General features: G+C 34.5%; 1 protein-coding gene across 6 annotated transcripts in view; it reads left to right on the top strand.

Moving 5' to 3' along the window:
* The window catches only part of LOC116172827 (long-chain-fatty-acid--CoA ligase 4), a 103,651-nt gene that overhangs the window by 75,605 nt on the left and 9,692 nt on the right, over nt 1–18,354 (top strand). Inside the window, exons 1-4 of one of the 6 annotated variants that reach the window (XM_031490113.1) lie at nt 9,346–9,375; nt 10,674–10,705; nt 13,170–13,308; nt 13,423–13,530. In XM_031490113.1, the coding sequence (XP_031345973.1) occupies nt 9,358–9,375; nt 10,674–10,705; nt 13,170–13,308; nt 13,423–13,530 (297 nt within the window). In that variant the 5' untranslated portion in view covers nt 9,346–9,357. Of the gene's footprint in view, nt 1–6,174; nt 6,194–9,345; nt 9,376–10,673; nt 10,706–11,706; nt 11,865–13,169; nt 13,309–13,422; nt 13,531–18,354 lie in introns of those variants that run through there. The other 5 variants (XM_031490114.1, XM_031490117.1, XM_031490118.1 and 2 more) reach the window with 5 other exon arrangements.

The raw sequence follows: 18,354 nt of genomic DNA, 5'->3' as shown, positions 1-18,354 counted from the left end.
CCGTCGCGGTCGTTTCCATAGAAACAGCATTGTCATTGTCATATGTTATGAACGTCATTTTATATCGTGCTCCGCGTCTCATTTGAAATAAGAATGACAGATGTTATTAAAATGCATAATCATCTGTTTCGTTTTATTTACTCTTCCGGTTAAAATGATCACTCTTCAAACCTATTGAAATCTAAATTTAAAATCTGCTATCAAATAAACGCACATAAATATATGTGTCGTAACATACTTTATACGCAAATAGCACGCATATATGCTTTATTTAAGGGGAAGGCATGTCGATTTTAGGGTAAACGTAAAACAAATAGTATATTATGTTATAATGATAAAAAGTGCATCATTCTTTAACATGAAGCTATTAAACATCACAGAGAGAATGTAATGCGTCCTTATATAAGGCACTGGACCCAATAGTTTAAAATAGAACACTCTTTTTAAAATTAAAATATAACCACTGCCAGGACTCCAATGAGTAGCCAAGACTTCGCATTTAGTACCGAATCTAACAAAAAATCAGATTATCGACACCTGGACATGAAATTTGTTTTGTTTTACACGATAAAATGAGGTAATATAATGTTTCATTTCTTACACTGAAAATTAAGCTTTCCTTGGTACAATTCTGTTGAGTCCGCTTTTTCCATAGAAAACCATAGAGTTGATGAATTATACACTGCCTTTTTTGAGGCCCGAAAAAAAAATGGTCTCAGATCGACTCGGAAAAAAAATTTCTTATAGAATGGGGCCTGTAGAATCCATAATTTCAAACAGTTCCCAGATTGGGCTACTAGTTCAAAAGTTACAGCCCTTTGAATTTTCTTTCGAAATTGGTTTCTAGTCTATAACTTTTGATTGAGAAGTCTGATCGAAAAAGTACGAATTGTTTTGGATTCCACGCACCAAAATTAATAAGAAAAAGTGTTTTCCCGAGAAATTTTGGTGTAGTCGATTTTTGGTAAAAAAGGAAGGTTATACACTGCCTTTTTTTGAGGCTCGAAAAAAAATTGTCTCAGATCGACCCGGAAAAAAAATTTTCTTATAGAATGTGGCCTGTAGAATCCATAATTTCAAACAGTTCCAAGATGGGGCTACTAGTTCAAAAGTTACAGCCCTTTGAATTTTTTTTCGAAATTGGTTTCTAGTCTATAACTTTTGATTAAGAAGTCTAATCGAAAAAGTACGAATTGTTTTGGATTCTACGCACCAAAATTAATAAGAAAAAGTGTTTTCCCGAGAAATTTTAGTGTAATCGATTTTTGGTAAAAAAGGAAGGTTATACACTGCCTTTTTTTGAGGTCCGTAAAAAAAATTGTCTCAGATCGACTCGGAAAAATATGTTCTTATAGAATGGGGCCTGTAGAATCCATAATTTCAAACAGTTCCAAGATTGGGCTACTAGTTCAAAAGTTACAGCCCTTTGAATTTTTTTTCGAAATTGGTTTCTAGTCATAACTTTTGATTGAGAAGTCTGATCGAAAAAGTACGAATTGTTTTGGATTCTACGCACCAAAATTAATAAGAAAAAGTGTTTCCCGAGAAATTTTGGTGCAGTCGATTTTTGGTAAAAAAGGAAGGTTATACACTGCCTTTTTTTGAGGCCCGCAAAAAAAATTGTCTCAGATCGACCCGGAAAAAAAATTTACTTATAGAATGTGGCCTGTAGAATCCATAATTTGAAACAGTTCCAAGATTGGGCTACTAGTTCTAAAGTTACAGCCCTTTGAATTTTCTTTCGAAATTGGTTTCTAGTCTATAAATTTTGATTGAGAAGTCTGATCGAAAAAGTACGAATTGTTTTGGATTCTACGCACCAAAATTAATAAGAAAAAGTGTTTTCCCGAGAAATTTTGGTGCAGTCGATTTTTGTAAGGTTATACACTGCCTTTTTTTGAGGCCCGCAAAAAATTGTCTCAGATCGACCCGAAAAAAAATTTTCTTATAGAATGTGGCCTGTAGAATCCATAATTTCAAACAGTTCCAAGATTGGGCTACTAGTTCAAAAGTTACAGCCCTTTGAATTTTCTTTTCGAAATTGGTTTCTAGTCTATAACTTTTGATTGAGAAGTCTGATCGAAAAAGTACGAATTGTTTTGGATTCTACGCACCAAAATTAATAAGAAAAATTGTTTTCCCGAGAAATTTTGGTGCAGTCGATTTTTGGAAAAAAGGAAGGTTATACACTGCCTTTTTTTGAGACCCGAAAAAAAAATTGTCTCAGATCGTCCCGGAAAAAAATTCCCTTATAGAACGTGGCCTGTAGAATCCATAATTTCAAACAGTTCCAAGATTGGGTTACTAGTTCAAAAGTTACAGCCCTTTGAATTTTCTTTCGAAATTGGTTTCTAGTTCATAACTTTTCATAACTATTCAAATACCTTGCGAAGTATTCGAATACTAAATATTTGTGAAAGTATTTGAGTTACAAATACAAATACTGCTTCCATAAAAGTATTTAATTACAAAGTATTTGAATACTTTAAAGGATTTGAATACTAAAAAGTATTTACAAAATCGAATACTGCCCAGCTCTGAATACAAGCAAGAATTTTGGCTCTAAAAAAACGAATTTTTAGAGAGTGTACTAGCGGGCCGGATTAGCTGCTTGTTTTCAAAGAAGCACAATTTATTAGCTGGACATCACCAGGAAAAATGCGTCTCGAGAAGGACCCCACTAAAAGTGCGCACCCGACGGGACACTCGCCGACCAGGAACGAAAAAGCTCATCTTGTGGACAACACAATTCCGATGAATTCTCGCCCTTGGAAAAATTCGTATTTTGCCTCCATGTCGAGGACAATATTCGCTCCCAAACGAAATTCGCCCCATATGTGATAGTCGCTTACCATGATTTTGCTTCACCTTAAAAGACTATATTCAAAATTCAAAAAATGCACATTCAATACTTGCTTCAACGAAAATTCACGTTGAGGAAAGGTCCACCCCTTATATAGTCCAGTTATTGAAGGTAAAATACGGGATACCGTATCAAAACGTACCGATTTGTACAAAAATTTGGGTTTAAGTTCCACTTACCCTTTATTTCATTTTGAATCTCTTGTAATCCATTAACATTTGAATGAATTAAAAATAAACCACTCCTAATGACAGTAAACGTTAATAAATAATGTTAAAAAATGTTATTAGCAACTTGCAAACATTAAATCATACATACATGTGGTAATAACTTAACATTTCTTTATTCTTTTTATTTTTTTGTAGTTCAAAATGGAATCGTTTCATTATTTAAAATGTAATGTATTTATTTTATCAACCCCTTGGAACTCTACTGATTAATATTTGCAATCAAAAACATATGCGTATTTTTTGCATATTTATTGCTGTATCGTAATTGGCAACTTAACATGAAATCGAGCATGAAATATGCAAAATCTATTTCTGGCCGGTCATTGCTAACGTCACACGGACACAACATTTTTATTTAATTACGAGTACAAAAAAAAACATACTCTTCTTCCTTTGCCTCTTCGTCCTCATTCATTTTCACGTCCGCCTCATTCTTGTCTTCCTCTTCGTCCTTCTTTTGATCCATAAATAGAACACCATTTTTGTCATCATTTTCCAACAGGTTCAACGGATTCAATATTTACCCAACCCCAATCAAATGGATTATTCATATTTGATAGCATATGTACTAATGACATTTGAATGGGTTTGAATGAGTCGCTCTTTTACAGTAAGGGTAGATAAAGTGAAGCAGATAATTGTGCATTCTAATGAAATTTGCCATTCTTATTTCAAATGGGACGCGGAGCGCCATATTAAATGAAGTTCGGAACATATGACAATGCTGTTTCTATGCAAACGACCGCGACGGCAGAACCTAAGCTTGCAATTTTTGACGTTTAAATTAAATTCAGAATTGTCAGAAGCTTTACAATGATTTATATGGCTTATGCTATAAAATAAAGGGAAACTAACCATCTCGTGAAAGTTAAAGCGCTGAATGGCTTGAATATCTCTTTATAGTCTTATATATAAATAACCATTTTTTCCCAGTCATAACTGTGTTGGATTAATTACAAATAATTAAATTTGAAACGTGATATTGTTGTATTTCCAACGGTTTGTGAAATATGGGTAAAAAAGTGAAAATCGGCCGCCATTTTCCAAGATGGTGGCACGAATGTGTTACATATGTTATTACTGGCTCCTAGTTTTAATCCGTTTCATATCGGTTTGTTCATCTCGGTTGATTCGTTAGTAAATCAACAAACAATAATGTTTGTTGTTTGGCTAACGGATCAACTGACATGCGCGAAGCGGAATAGTTATGAACTGGGTTTTATGGAAGTGTAATAGCCAAGAATTAATTATATATGGTGAAGGATTATGATTGTAGCATTATCATTAAGTCATATTAGAGAGGAATTAGGTTTCATTAAAGAAGTTATTTGGAAATATTAGTCGCTAGGTACCTATACCTACATAATTAGGAGTTATTTGTGGAGTGCGGTCAACCCATACAAATGATATGAAGGTGCCATCTATAGAAAATGTTTCACTGCATTCAAGGGACCAAGCACAGATCCCTGAGGGACGCCTCTACCAATTTAGTTGATCATAAAAATCGATTATATGAATGCGCAATGGTTTAGAAAAAAAATAGCGTTAGAAGTTGAGATATCCTGTATTGAGAGCACAAGGTGCTTGGTATCATTTAAATTCTCTGATGTGACCTCGGCGCTGAGGCTATTAAATGTGTCCCGTTTTCATTATCCTTTCGCGGTCAGCAGTTGCCGCTTATTTACTTACACGTAGCGATCGTAACCAATTCGACTACGTAAATAAACAATAACAAAGACGCTTTTCGCTTTTGATTTGTAGATAATTCGGTGCGCCATTGGAAATTGTGTACGTTGTGCCCATATTGTCCGAGATGATATTTGTGTAGATACACAAGTTTTAAATCGACGTCATTTTGGAAGACCAACCTGAAATTATCCAATTTACTCGTACGCTAGTTATGTAAATTAACATCAATTAAATGTGTTACTTCATCCTCATTTTATGCGCAGTTCGTCTGCTAGAATCATAAACGGCTCATTGTGCTCGGGTTATTTTAATTATATCGCTGTGTGGCCGACTGGTCCATTTTTGGACAAAAACATCAAAAAAAGCTAAAAAAAAGAGTATTTTGAGTCGAATCAAATTTTTGCTTTCTGTCCAACAAAACTCGTGTGATTCTGGACTGGACAAGAATGTAAGAGACCACAGATCCAATTTTTTAACGCCAAAAGACTATATACGAATGTTGAGCATTTGAATTTGTGTGCATTAAATTTTATACACTGTGTCCAAGACAAGGATGTCTATAGTCTTATCATGGGGATCTCCGAAACTATAGTCAAATTAGAGAAAATACTTACGACTTCTTACTATGCTTTTAAAAAACCCAGAAAATTTCGATCACTTCCGTAATCAACTTTATTTTTTATATGGCCCGTAAAAAAGTACATACTGTATTGGGTAGCATTTCTTATTACGAATACAACGATGGACGGCATACAAAAAGAAACAAAAGTTGGAAACTGTGGGTTTCAACAAGATGGTGCATCCACGCACAACGCCCTAATCGTGTTAATTAATTGTTTTTATTGAGTTTGTCCGTCCGTCCGTCCATTCAATAGTTCTTGTAAAAAAATTTGATCTTTATCGTTTACATAACGTGTAATAAGGGTGAAAAGTACAAAGTGTGATTATATAACCTTTGATTGGTGTTTGTTGTTCTTGAATCACGTTCGAATACGTGACGTTGCGATTCTAATCTTTGGAATGGGGTTTTTACACATCGGATCGGATTACTATTTACGTTCTATTTTTCTACCGCAAATTGCATTTGAACTTTGTACATGGCTGAGGTGATTTGGGCGTAGAGCGTGATTTTACCTCCTATTACTATTGTGTTTGTATGTAATCTTTTTATAAAGACCTTGTACGTAGACTAACTAACCGTTTTCACTCGTCATATTTGAATAATACCGGAATTTGTTATTTTTACCGGCATCAGTAAATGAACTTTGCCCGATCGGAAGGTGTCTTTAGGTATACATTACATTCTTAGATAACAGTTACGTATATATCGTGCATTGAGTCAGAACAAAATTAGTTTATGGGTAAGTAAAGGTGCTTGTTTACCAGTTGTGAAGTTCTCCATAGGAAAGTGGTATGTTACTTTGAGTGTATTATTTGATCATGTGGAAAAAGGCACCATTATACAGTTCTCAAAATTTCAGTTTGGTGTTTTCCTATTAAAATAATGGTCCCGTCAAAAACTGATAACCAACAATAGCAAATATGTATTTTTTTTTTCCAATAGTATTTCCACACGGAAATAGGTCATTCCACCTTCGTTTTACCAAACAAGATAAGCTTGTGTTTATGCTGGAACATTTTTTTCCTGTTTACAGATAAACAACTAACCCTCGAACTAACCATAATCCATACAGTGTAGGTTTTGGCGGATCACTGAATATTGCATCCCCAAATCTTCTCGAAAGATTTTTTCGACCGATTCTTGAAGAAGAAATGACTTTACATTGACCTCGCCTTTGGTCTGCTGACGAATATGTTTACTCGGTATTACCCAGTATTATTGTGAAAATTAATGCCAATCCAATCCAATACGGAATGTAATATTTGTAGCCAATCAGGGCGCAGTGTTGATAAAAAAAACTCTGATTTTTTGTAAAAGATTTTTCCTTCAAAATTGTGTATAGAATAATCAATATTGGCACAAATAAAAAATGACAATTCGAATGTGGAGATAATAATTATAAAGTCACTAAATATAGAAAGTACCGCAATCCATTGGGCTCATGTGTTAGAGAGGGAACGCATGATTTTTGCCCAAAAATGGCGGAAGTTACCAGATTCTAGTAACTTTAATGTTAGGGATTGTTCCACCTGTTTGGAGATATCTGTATATATTTTTATAAAACATGACAGTACTATGAAGTGAGGTTATAAAAAATGACAGCTATTCAAATTTTATTTGTCAATTTTTTTAAGTTGGCAGCAAATTTGCCCAAAAATGGCAGATGATTGCGGTACTTTCTATATTTAGTGACTTTAAATAATTATAACAGGAGGTGCCCTCTGTCGATTAATGTTATAAACCTTGCAAAACATGATATTACCTATGCAATTCTATCAATAAGGATCGACCTTTCATCGGATCATCGTGAATTTATCTAACAATTAATTGGCACGAAATTTAGGCAATAATTCCTTACGGATTTTTCTCAAATCTAAAAGGGTGGGAGGCGTAACGTTTTGTATGGCAGTCTTTAAATAACGAAATGTACAAAAGCAATATTATCGCAGACCACAATTTAAATTTAAGCTTTTATCAGGTGGACAAGTATTCATTGTTTTGGCTATGCGGATGTTTTTGTGGAACATTTTACCAAATAAACCAAGGATCCCAACATTTGGGGTTTCCTTTTCTCTGCAACAATAACATACAGGATAAATTTGCGTAAAAAGAGGCTTGAACCTCTCGTCTTTGAAATGAAATTATCGAAGTTATTAACTGGCCTTGAATTTTTTAGCAAGCGATTTTTAAATGACCTTCGACACACCCAGAATGAAGGAATTTCTCATTATTCTTTTCTGGTTGTTTACCCCTAACTTTTTTAGTTTGGGACCACGTTTTTCTCTCATCTACTCCTATTTTAAATTAATAACCTCTGATCCATTTACATGGACAATTTTTCTGAACGGAATTTCTATGGCCTGTTAAAAGGGCTTAAATAAGTACAGGGTGGACACTTTCTTATAAACACTCTTTATTTTAAGAGATAGGAAAAATGACCTAGATGTCTGGAGCCCAATTTTAAAGAGAATATCACTGGGGGCGAAGAGAATTCAGCTATCTCTAATCGTTGCGTCGCTAGGGCGGCGTTTCTCGAATTTATTCGATTTCCTTAATGCCCCATAACTTTCTTATTATTAAAAATAATTGATTTTGGCAAAATCTTTCTTAGAGCACTTTTTTATGTAGAATCCATTGCGATACACAGTTTTTTCAGGTTGTTTGGTTTTGCTTATACGACACTAAACTATATTTTTTATATAGACCACCCTGTATATTTTAGAGATTTTGAAAAGAGCGTAAAATTTCCTACATTTTGATGTATCACTTATATTAATATTAATACCATGTGATCAAAAATGAGTTGCTGTCGAGTCACCTTTGGAATTTTTGTTTTCATGGGAAATCGTACTCGAGATCGTACTTAACTTGAACTTCCAAAGGCGACTCGACAGCAACTCATTTTTGATCGCATGGTATTACTTATTTGCAATATTTTTTTTTAAATTTCTAAAGATTAAACATTTATAATAACTAATAAATAATAAATTTATTCCATGGGGATCGCATTTTATACATTAAATTGTGTTTATTGTATGCATCTAGGTTTCCATGGCGAACAAAAGATGGCAGGATTGTTGTAAACCTCAATTTCTTGGGTGTATTATTTATTTATATATTAGATGACTTTTTTTGTTTTATTCGCATGTTTTTACGTTCTTTGTTTTTGGTCTGTTATTTGAAATGAAAAATATTTGGAAACTAATGAACATTTCCAAAAAATCAAGAAATTGTCTTTTTACACAATCCTCAGGGGCGGACTGACCGGGGGGGGGGGGGGGGGGCGGTTACCACCTGGCCTGTAGATCATAATGGCTCGTTGGAAATTTATAAGTATGTGCTGTATTTAGTTTCTTGCACTATTAATAAATTATTAACACATTTCTCTATATTATGTTATCAAAAATCTCTAAACCTTCCCCATATAGTTTCTCTAATTGGGGTTGATGTTAGGTTGTTAAAAAATTCTGTTTTAATTGAAGTGTTTTAAATGAATTTATCATTTTTTGTCGTAGCATGAAAGTGCTGAAATACAATGATAGGCGACGCACCTCGTGTGGATTGTATATTTTGTTACTTTTAATTATCAGCTGCAATTTTAAAAAGAACTGTATGGTAATTGATGTTCGAGAAAGGAGTACTGTTTTTGTGGTGCACCTCAGAGCTAACCCCCCCCCTCCGCCACCTTCATTACCACACTAATACTTTAATGGCCCGTAACCTATGCACCTGGCCCTTAAGTACCCAGTCCGCCCCTGACAATCCTGCCATCTTTTGTTGGCCATGGAAACCTAGATGCCTTAATAAAAATTTTAATGTATAAAATGCAATATTTATCAAATCTCACGTATGATCAAGAAATACCACGTTGCTTTTTCTACGTTACTGAAATGATCTCATGCTTATTCAGTGGTTTGGAGTAGATAGATCCAGACATCCGGATTCCGGAACCCATGATGAAGACGCAAAAGGTACAGTATCATTCAACTATGTACTTACAGATTTATTCTTCAAATTCTACTAGCAACATAATTTGTTGGAAATTGGCCCTTCAAAATTTCGACACCCTGTAAATTTTCTATGATATAATGCGTACCCTGAAGCATTAATGATTCTGCCAGACAAAGGCATTTGGAAAAGCTGTATCTGTAACTTCCAGTCTCAGACTTGGAGGCTAAAAACCGGAAAATTCCGATTACTTCCGAAGTTACGCTGGAAAAACCAAAATTTGCCGATTTCGTTAATTTTTTTCTGATGTTATTTGAGCATTTATAGCCGCTTTCTCATTGCCATTTTTCAATTGGCATTTTGCAGTCTGTGCATGCGGGCATTTGATTTTTACTATGTGTAATGTGTTTGCATTTGCTAATGACATTTGTAGTTTTCGATTTTTACTACCTACATGTGATATGTTTTTTTTTACTATAGAAGCATCTATGGTTAAAAATTCAAGAAATATCTCCATAAATAATCATAAAGATTTTTCTTGACTCAGGTACCGAATTAAAAAAGAACGAACTAAATTGAAAACTGTAAGGGTAGTCAAGGCTTCGGATGGACGGACAGAGAAAGTGGCTGCAATAGCCCCCCCCCCCCCAACTTCGTCTGAAAATGCCCTAAAAAATGGCATTTGCTACTACTGTTAAAATTACTTTTCAAATTTTGATTTTAAGCTTCATTTCATTTATTTCGGATTTAGCTAAAAGGTTTTGTCACTGCATATATTTAAAATCTGCGTACGGGCCATTTCCTCCGATTTGCGTAAATTTTAGCTGTGATCAATAGGATATCTCAAATCAAGACATTTTAAAACAATCGTCCTTTGATTTTGCCAAATTATGTACAAGTCAACTCTAATGGTACGTCGATAACGGTAATTTTTTACCGGAGCTGAATGGAAAGAACGAAATTGGATTCGGATCGTTCATTGCGAATGTAATAAACATCAAAATAGTCCAAGGCCACGATTATTTTTGTTAAAAGAGTCCGCAGTTCAAAGATTCGACATCCGAAAAAATATAATGCGAACTGTATAACCATCAATTAACTTGCGCTGAAAAAGTTTAGGTGTATTTGGCGCACAACGCAACAATTTTGTTTGTGTCGATATAAATAATTTGTTATGCGACCAAAAGTCCATCCGTAAAATTTTATAGAATCAAAGTCGCCTTGGCTTATGGAGATGTACACTTCTAATTTGTAATAGTACAATTACTAGGTTAAGGTCTTTTTGACTGCGTTGATTCATGCTATTTTTATTAAATTTCAGAAACTCCCCAAGATGTTTATTGAGGAGAAACTGTGAGTATTTGATATATGCCTTATTTCAGCCTGCTTGCACGGTTGTATTATACGCATGCGTGAAAATATACTTCTGCATTCTTTTCGCTTTGAGCATCATCCCCTTTAGACCTTGTCGATGTTGGATTTCCCTTAATTTTATTAGAGATAGTTTACCCAAGGTTCGAGTAGTTCCAATGGTACTCCAAGCATGATCCGAATCAGTCTCCACTTTCTGGCCTCATTTCGGAACGGAATTGCTTTGCTTTAAAGGACATGACATTAAATGACAGATGTCGATCACAGATGCTATTGCGAACATGTGGAAAAAGGTGTGCCCGTGATTCTGCCCTGTGGGACTTGGTCATATTTACCAAGTATACCTACCATTAATATTTCTCTCTTAACTTACGAGAAAGCTAACGGTGATAGTATTGTTTAAACGCGTCCCAGTTATGAAGGAAATCGCAGCAGATTAACTAAATTAGGCCAAATTGATAGAAGGTGTCGAGATGGCCCAATTGTCACGAGAACCGCAGAGCCCAGAGCGCGCGTTTTCGTGTTTTGAGCGGTAAGTCACCTCGCAGGTAAATTAAGACCAAAGTCCTTCCAATTACGCAGTCTTGCGTCGTTAGGTACTTTAGAGACGTCGTCGTTATCTGAAGGCACTTAATTTTTGATGGTCCGAGTTAAACTAAATAAAACAGGTTCCATTAAGTTGAACTTTCAACGAACTCATTTAGATTACGACTCCATTTTTCAATTAATTTCCGTTGTATATTGTGTAATAAAAATGATTGTTATGGTGTGATCGGGAGCAAAAGCTCAAAATCCGCCCGATATCTTCTCCGGTCTTTCACCAAATTAGACGGCTATAGTTTTCGGAAACGCTCCACGACTGGAGGGAGAAAAATTGACCATTGGAACTTTACGAGCGAGACTTAAAATATTATTGAGCTTTTATCAGAAGTTGTACCTGGGTACAATGATCATAAAACTGAATTGATCGTTCTTATCGGAGTTATCACTGACCTCTGTCTGTACAAATTCTATCCCTTTAGTAATACTAAAAAGCGACATTTCGTGGAGATTGCACTATTGTCATAGAGTGGCTGTGCTGTGCGGTTGGATTTTTGTGTGGGTTTCTTCTGATTGTCTAAACGATGACGATATATTTGAGGTGAGTTTTATTCATCTCTGTCCAAGGTTTTTTGAGAAAATGCTCGGTTGTAAATGTGAGAGTCGTACGATCAAGTCTAAATTCCAAATGATAACGTGTTTATTGTTGTGTACGGTTTTTTTTGCAATAGGTGTTATAAGTATAACCTATGGAACATATCTAAGCACGTAACGATCGTAAGATTCCTTTATAAGTTGAACCAGCTGCCACGTTATCCTTAAAAATAATGCGCTAGATTGAGTACACCCTAGAAAGTACAGAATTAAACGTAATCTAGAATCTCACATCCTTATCATTTTATCACAATTGTATGTATCTAGTCAATCTGATGACATTCGAAGTCTAAAACACTGTATACAGGGTGCTCATTTTATGTTGTTCCCTATTACCCCACCTTGATAACGACGAGGTTGGTTAAATTATCAAACAATTTTATTTTACGATTTTAATGATCACGAAAATCATTTTTTTCAACGGATACTTTGTTATTTTAAATGGAACTATATTTTTTATTTCCTTATTGGATAGAGAATTTTATTCCGAATTCAGCGAATATAATATTTGTATACCCTTAGACAACATAAAGTCACTAGATATAGAAAGTACCGCAATCATCCGCCATTTTTGGGCAAATTTGCTGCCAACTTAAAAAAATTGACAAATAAAATCTGAATAGCTGTCATTTTTTATAACCTAACTTCATAGTACTGTCATGTTTTATAAAAATATATACAGATATCTCCAAACAGGTGGAACAATCCCTAACATTAAAGTTACTAGAATCTGGTAACTTCCGCCATTTTTGGGCAAAAATCATGCGTTCTCTCTCTAACACACAAGCCCAATGGATTGCGGTACTTTCTATATTTAGTGACTTTAAGACAACAATTTTGATAAGAAAAATGCGTGTTTAGATTTATTTCATTATAGCTAAAAGTAGTGTGCCATGGACGATACATGAATGTGAAAAACAATTTACTTTGAAACAACAATACAATAAAGACTGCTCAAATTGTCCTCCATTTTCGTTCGGAACAAATTACTTATCTTAACGTCCGACCATCAATATTATTTAAACCATTTTGCCGTTAGTACCAATTCACTGATTCGGGAACAAGCTTGCTTGAACGCGAAAACGCATCTTGTATCAATTTACATTATGTAGGTTTCTCTCTAATCCGCCATGCATTACTTTACTAAGGCTTTGGTCCGAGCTTTGGTCATTTGTACGTTGTCTTTCCGTTCTGGAAAGACAAACGTGCATTAACTCTCGATGCGCTTTAACACCTTCATTTTTTGTTTCAGAGATATGGATGGCCTTGGTATAACCTTGGCGATAAAGACACTCCAAGCCATCGCGTTCGTGTGTGATATTTTAACATTTCCAGTGTACGTCCTCTTCCAAAGACCATGGAGGAACAGGTCCTTGTCGCGGAGAGTTAAGGTGAGTGTTGGTTGCGGTCGCCACCGCTTGAAGGTAAGCGCGAAAGGCCACCCCGACTCGTTGTGTTTGTCAATAGGTACAGCTTTCGTAGAGTCTGATTCGTATTATTTATAGGCTGTAGTGGTGAAAGTGGAGTATGATAGCGGAAAAGACGTAAACGTCAATATTGATGGAGACAAACGCGGTGATAATTTTTTACTAAAACAGCTGCGAAATGGCAAGGTATTATTTACTTATATTCGTTTTGTGAGATTATAGTAAGTCGGTATGGGTTGTAATTCACAGAATGGACGCCACTAACAAAAGTGTAAAGCTTAAATTACACCTGTCAATTTTGACTGCTAACATTTACACGTGTGAGTGTTAAGGGCCAAAGGTGTCATGGTACTATTCATACATTGCCAGGTGTTTTAAGCTTATTTTATTTTATTTTATCCCTCTCTTGCTTAAAGGTAAGGCGTAAAATAATACCAACTTTGCTCTGGTGACCATTTTTGGTACTAAAATGCGCTTGTGGTATGTTGTGACTGGGTTTTGGTTCTTGGATTACACATTTGCAAGCTTACGTGAAGAGCATTATCTGTGCGTCTAAAAAAAATGCTCTTCATGTGAGTATGCACAATTTTCGTACACTCTCTTACTATATGGCTGTCCTATTCTCAATAATCAAAGTAGTGTGTGGGAAAAATGTTTGGTATTTTACTAGCTTTCAAATACAACAAACCTGTTTGTAATATCTCAAAGGTAAAAAACTACTTTGCCGAAGTATCATGAGTGAAATGTTTATTACTTATTAATTAGTGAATTGGGGCCCACGAGGCGACAGGTGTAATCCTAATTCACAATAAATTCACGCGATTTGGCAATTAAGTATGGCTCTGGTGTTGACAAACAACTTCATAATCTTCACCATATTTCCGCAATACAAAATTTGCTCTATTATTTAACTTATGTAAGCCATAATTAGTAACTTGAAGAAAATATTGAGCTAATTACACATAAGGAATTTTTGTTCAAGGTTAAATTGTTTACATTGTTTTACTTTAATTGTCCCTATGTAAGCTAATAATTAAAGGTTTTGTTTAGATTTCTTGAATAATCAATTATTGTTCGTTTTCCTATCATTTGAATTAATATTTCTAATTGATTGCAAATTTTCAATGTTTGATCATATACGTTGAATTACAAATGTCAATACACTTGTTTCCAGGGAATTTAACCGTTACGTATAGATAATAATAATAATAATGTTTATTCGTTTTCAACAAAAAAAAATGTAACAATAAAACTTAATTGTATCGAAAATGTATAATAGGCCATATTAAGTAACTCTAGAGAATGAATAAACATTTAAATAATAATCAGAGAAGTAGTGTATCTGCTTGTACGTGATATAATGGCTCCGTTCGGTAGTCAGTATAATAAAGTAACCATCTCTTTGAAAAATGTGTAAACTATCAGATGAATAATAATAATGCTTTTATTATAATTATCGAAAAAAAAACCAGACAGATCAGAAACGTGACTTACCCCATCAGACCTTCTCTACCTAGGTTTTAAAACTTTCACTTCTGCATGGCAGTGTAATAACATGCATATTTTAATCCCGAATAAGCTGAGGGTATGCAAAAGTGATTGTTTCAAAACCAGTGCCGAGCGAACCGAAGGAGAGTTCGGAACAAACCTAGGTAGAGTAAAGCTCTGATTCCTACTCTGCCTAGGTTTTGAAACAATCACTTTTGCATACATTCGGCTTATTCATGATTAAACTATGCATGTTATTACACTTCCACGCAGAAATACTTTCAAAATCTAGACTGAATAGAAATCTGACTTACCCCATCAGATCATTTACTCTGCCTAGGTTTGTGCTTTTTTCTATTTGTTATTACACAGGTTGGGGTTATTGAAGTGTGTCCATTTTGCATTCTTGAACTCTTGACCATCTTCTATATTCGTGTTAATAAGTCATTTGCTGGTTTAAGTTAAAAGCACGGCAAAAGTCTAGGGTTTTTTTCGTCAACTTCTTCCTTTGAGTATAGTTTATATGGTAGGAACTGGCGGTTACGTCATATTTTTTTTTTAGGTTTCGTTAGAATTTAGGTATGTCACATATTAACTTTGCTATTTGACTTGTCTGGTGCGCATTCAGTTTAAATGTCCGACGTCGGTTTACTCTGTCTATTTTTATAACAAAAACAAAGATGGGATTTAATTGGGTTGAAGTGTCAAACTTCATTGATTTTTGGGTTAGGTTTATGAGTGACATGTGACAAACGCCAAACATCCGACGTGCGACTTGACATATCTTAAGGCAGGGGTCGGCAACCGGAAGAGCCAAAAGTTACAATTTGCAAAATTTCCCAGTTTTTAAAGAGCCACTAAAAATGTTCGAATCAATACTATAATATTTGGTCATATACAGGGTCCTGCAACAGTGCGTCCGTCTTTCCTAGCTTATACCTGGTAAAAAAATCTTGTGTGCAAATGTCAACTATAGATGGTTACGGATCTACAGAAATTATTTTTGAATGTACAGGGTGTCCCATTTTTACGGTGTCAATAAATGCTTTTTTTTTAAATAGAACATCCTGAATATTTGTACTTGTTTCAATACAATTTGTTCAAAGTACCATAACTATTATTTTTCAAATTTTCAACTACCACTATTTTATTTCGCTATTCGATTGTGTTTTGTGTCCTCTTCAATTTTTATACGAGGTGTCCTGTGCTTAAAGTTAATAATTTTTAGGTTATTCGAGTTTTTTTCTTATTAATTAATTACATGTTTATACATCGGAGTAGGCTGTGATAATAAAATAAGACAAACAAGTGTCACAAATTAGGTAATTATGAGCTGCAAGTGTACTTTCAATTTCGTAATAAAATAAGATCCATTAACATGAATTTCGAAAAAATGAACTAATTTTTTTAAATAAATGCAGAGAGCCGCAACTTTACATTAAAAGAGCCAGCCGCAGGTTGCCGACCCCTGTCTTAAGGGCATCAATTTTCTCTCATTTCCAACTTTCCGGTATTAAAGAGAGATAACCTAGGTATGAGAGTCAACCGCCAGTTCCTATTGCACCGAGTTTATCTATTTTTTATATACCTATGGTATAAATTATTAATTATTTGTGTTGCCATTTTTTCTCACTTTGTTATTTGTTTCTTTACTTTGATTTGTAAAATGCCCAAATAAAGATATTGGAGATAACTCAGGTTACTATCTTGAAAGAATAGTGGCGTTCATGTCATAATCGACACTTTATGTCCTTTATACAGCCCAAAATTTGCAACTATTTAACAAACAATTTGCGTTTTAAATAGTGGCGCTATTGTCAAGCTACTACTCATTATGAACACACTGTAGGTACATATACCATTGGTCATTATATCTCATTGTCGACACTTTTATAGGGTTCTCGTAGTTGTTACTGCTATCAAAGAAGTAATTTTTGAGTCTAATTTAAAAGTCAACGATGGCAGAGCTCGTACCACAGGATTGGTGTATTTAAAACTAGTGGTTTCTTGGTATGAGGGTGGTTAGTAGGTGCTGTATTCTTATGTACACCTTTTCATTATTTCGTAGCACTCTGTAGTTATATTAGTTTTTTAGTATTTTTAAATATTGACGATATTTGAGAATGGCAGGAAATATCTGAGAGTACCAGAAACGAGTTTAAGTAGATGCGAGATTCTTATGTATATACAGGGTGAGTTTTTTTTTCATTTTAAGCATAGGGGTCTTGGAAACCGTAAGAGATAGAGATTCGGTTAAATGAGGAAAGAGTTGTCGTTTTAAGAGCTTATTCAAGATATGCTTTTGTTTTTTGAAAAAAATCCAGTTTACTAGATATGGGCGATTTAGTGATTTTTCTTTTAAATGTTGTAGAATCGTTAGTATTAGAAATATGCAAAGAGGAAAAATTGTAGATTTTTTTCCGCTTAATAAGATACATTTATTAATTTTCCTTCTTCTTTTATAATTTTCGAGTCATAACGCAAACTTACATTTTTTTAAATGGCAACCATAGTTGGCTGCGACATTTTAAAAAAGTTCATTTTTTCTGTTTACAGTGACATAAGGTTCGTTGTACTTACTTTGACAAATAAACATGATACAGAACTGGTTGTATTATTGAGAGTAGTAAAAACATAGTTGCCATGGGAAACATTTTTGTCTTCTTAATTACTTAGTCAATTATAATATTTCACTTAAAACTTTAGGGACACAAATAAATTTCTACTTTCAGTTTGAAGTAATTACATGTCAAAAAATTAATCTGTCTAGGCAAATGTTCAAAATAGTTCTTCTTTTGTCGCATACATTCGCTGATAAATGAAACCCTTTTCGAACACCGAAAAAAAAAATGTAAATTGAAAGGTCTGGTGATCCTGGTGACCAAAGGAACGACCCGTTCCTATCTATCCATGAATTTGGAAATAGTTGGTTTAGGTGCACTCGTACTTGTAGATGGTTGTGCGGCGGGGCACCGTTCTGTTGAAACCATCGTAAATTACGTCGTGCTTCCAAATCAACCCCCCCCCCTACATATCTTGAAATTCCGAGTGAAATTCATTTGGTAGAAAATGAAGATAACGTTGGCCAGTCCAATTTTCGTCGTAAATGAAACGTTCAAGAATTCGCGATCCACTAATTCCGCACCAAACATTAAATCCAAGTTTTCTTTGAGGTCTTCAAGAATGAACAGCAGTATTTCCATGGCATGATACGATCTACTTTTAATAGTGTCATGAATATGATTATTAATTTCACTTTCATAGTGAATTTTCGAAAATGGCTTAAATATCTCAAAAGCGCCACAGTTACCTCGACAGTTACACTATTACCCATCTCGCTAGATATTGTTTTCCATGGCATACTCTGTTTATTTACCTCTCAATAATACGAAAATTCTTGCAGCGCGTTTATTTATTAAAGTACGTTTAGCAAGCCTTCTATCGTTATACAGAGAAAAATTTGTCCTTTTTAAAATGTCAAAGCCAACTATGACTACCATTTAAAAAATTTATTATATTGTA

Source organism: Photinus pyralis, unplaced genomic scaffold (assembly GCF_008802855.1).
Source record: "Photinus pyralis isolate 1611_PpyrPB1 unplaced genomic scaffold, Ppyr1.3 Ppyr1.4_LG5, whole genome shotgun sequence".
Classification (NCBI taxonomy): domain Eukaryota; kingdom Metazoa; phylum Arthropoda; class Insecta; order Coleoptera; family Lampyridae; genus Photinus; species Photinus pyralis.
The sequence above is the reverse complement of the archived record's forward strand: the minus strand, read 5'-3'. Positions and strand labels throughout refer to the sequence as shown.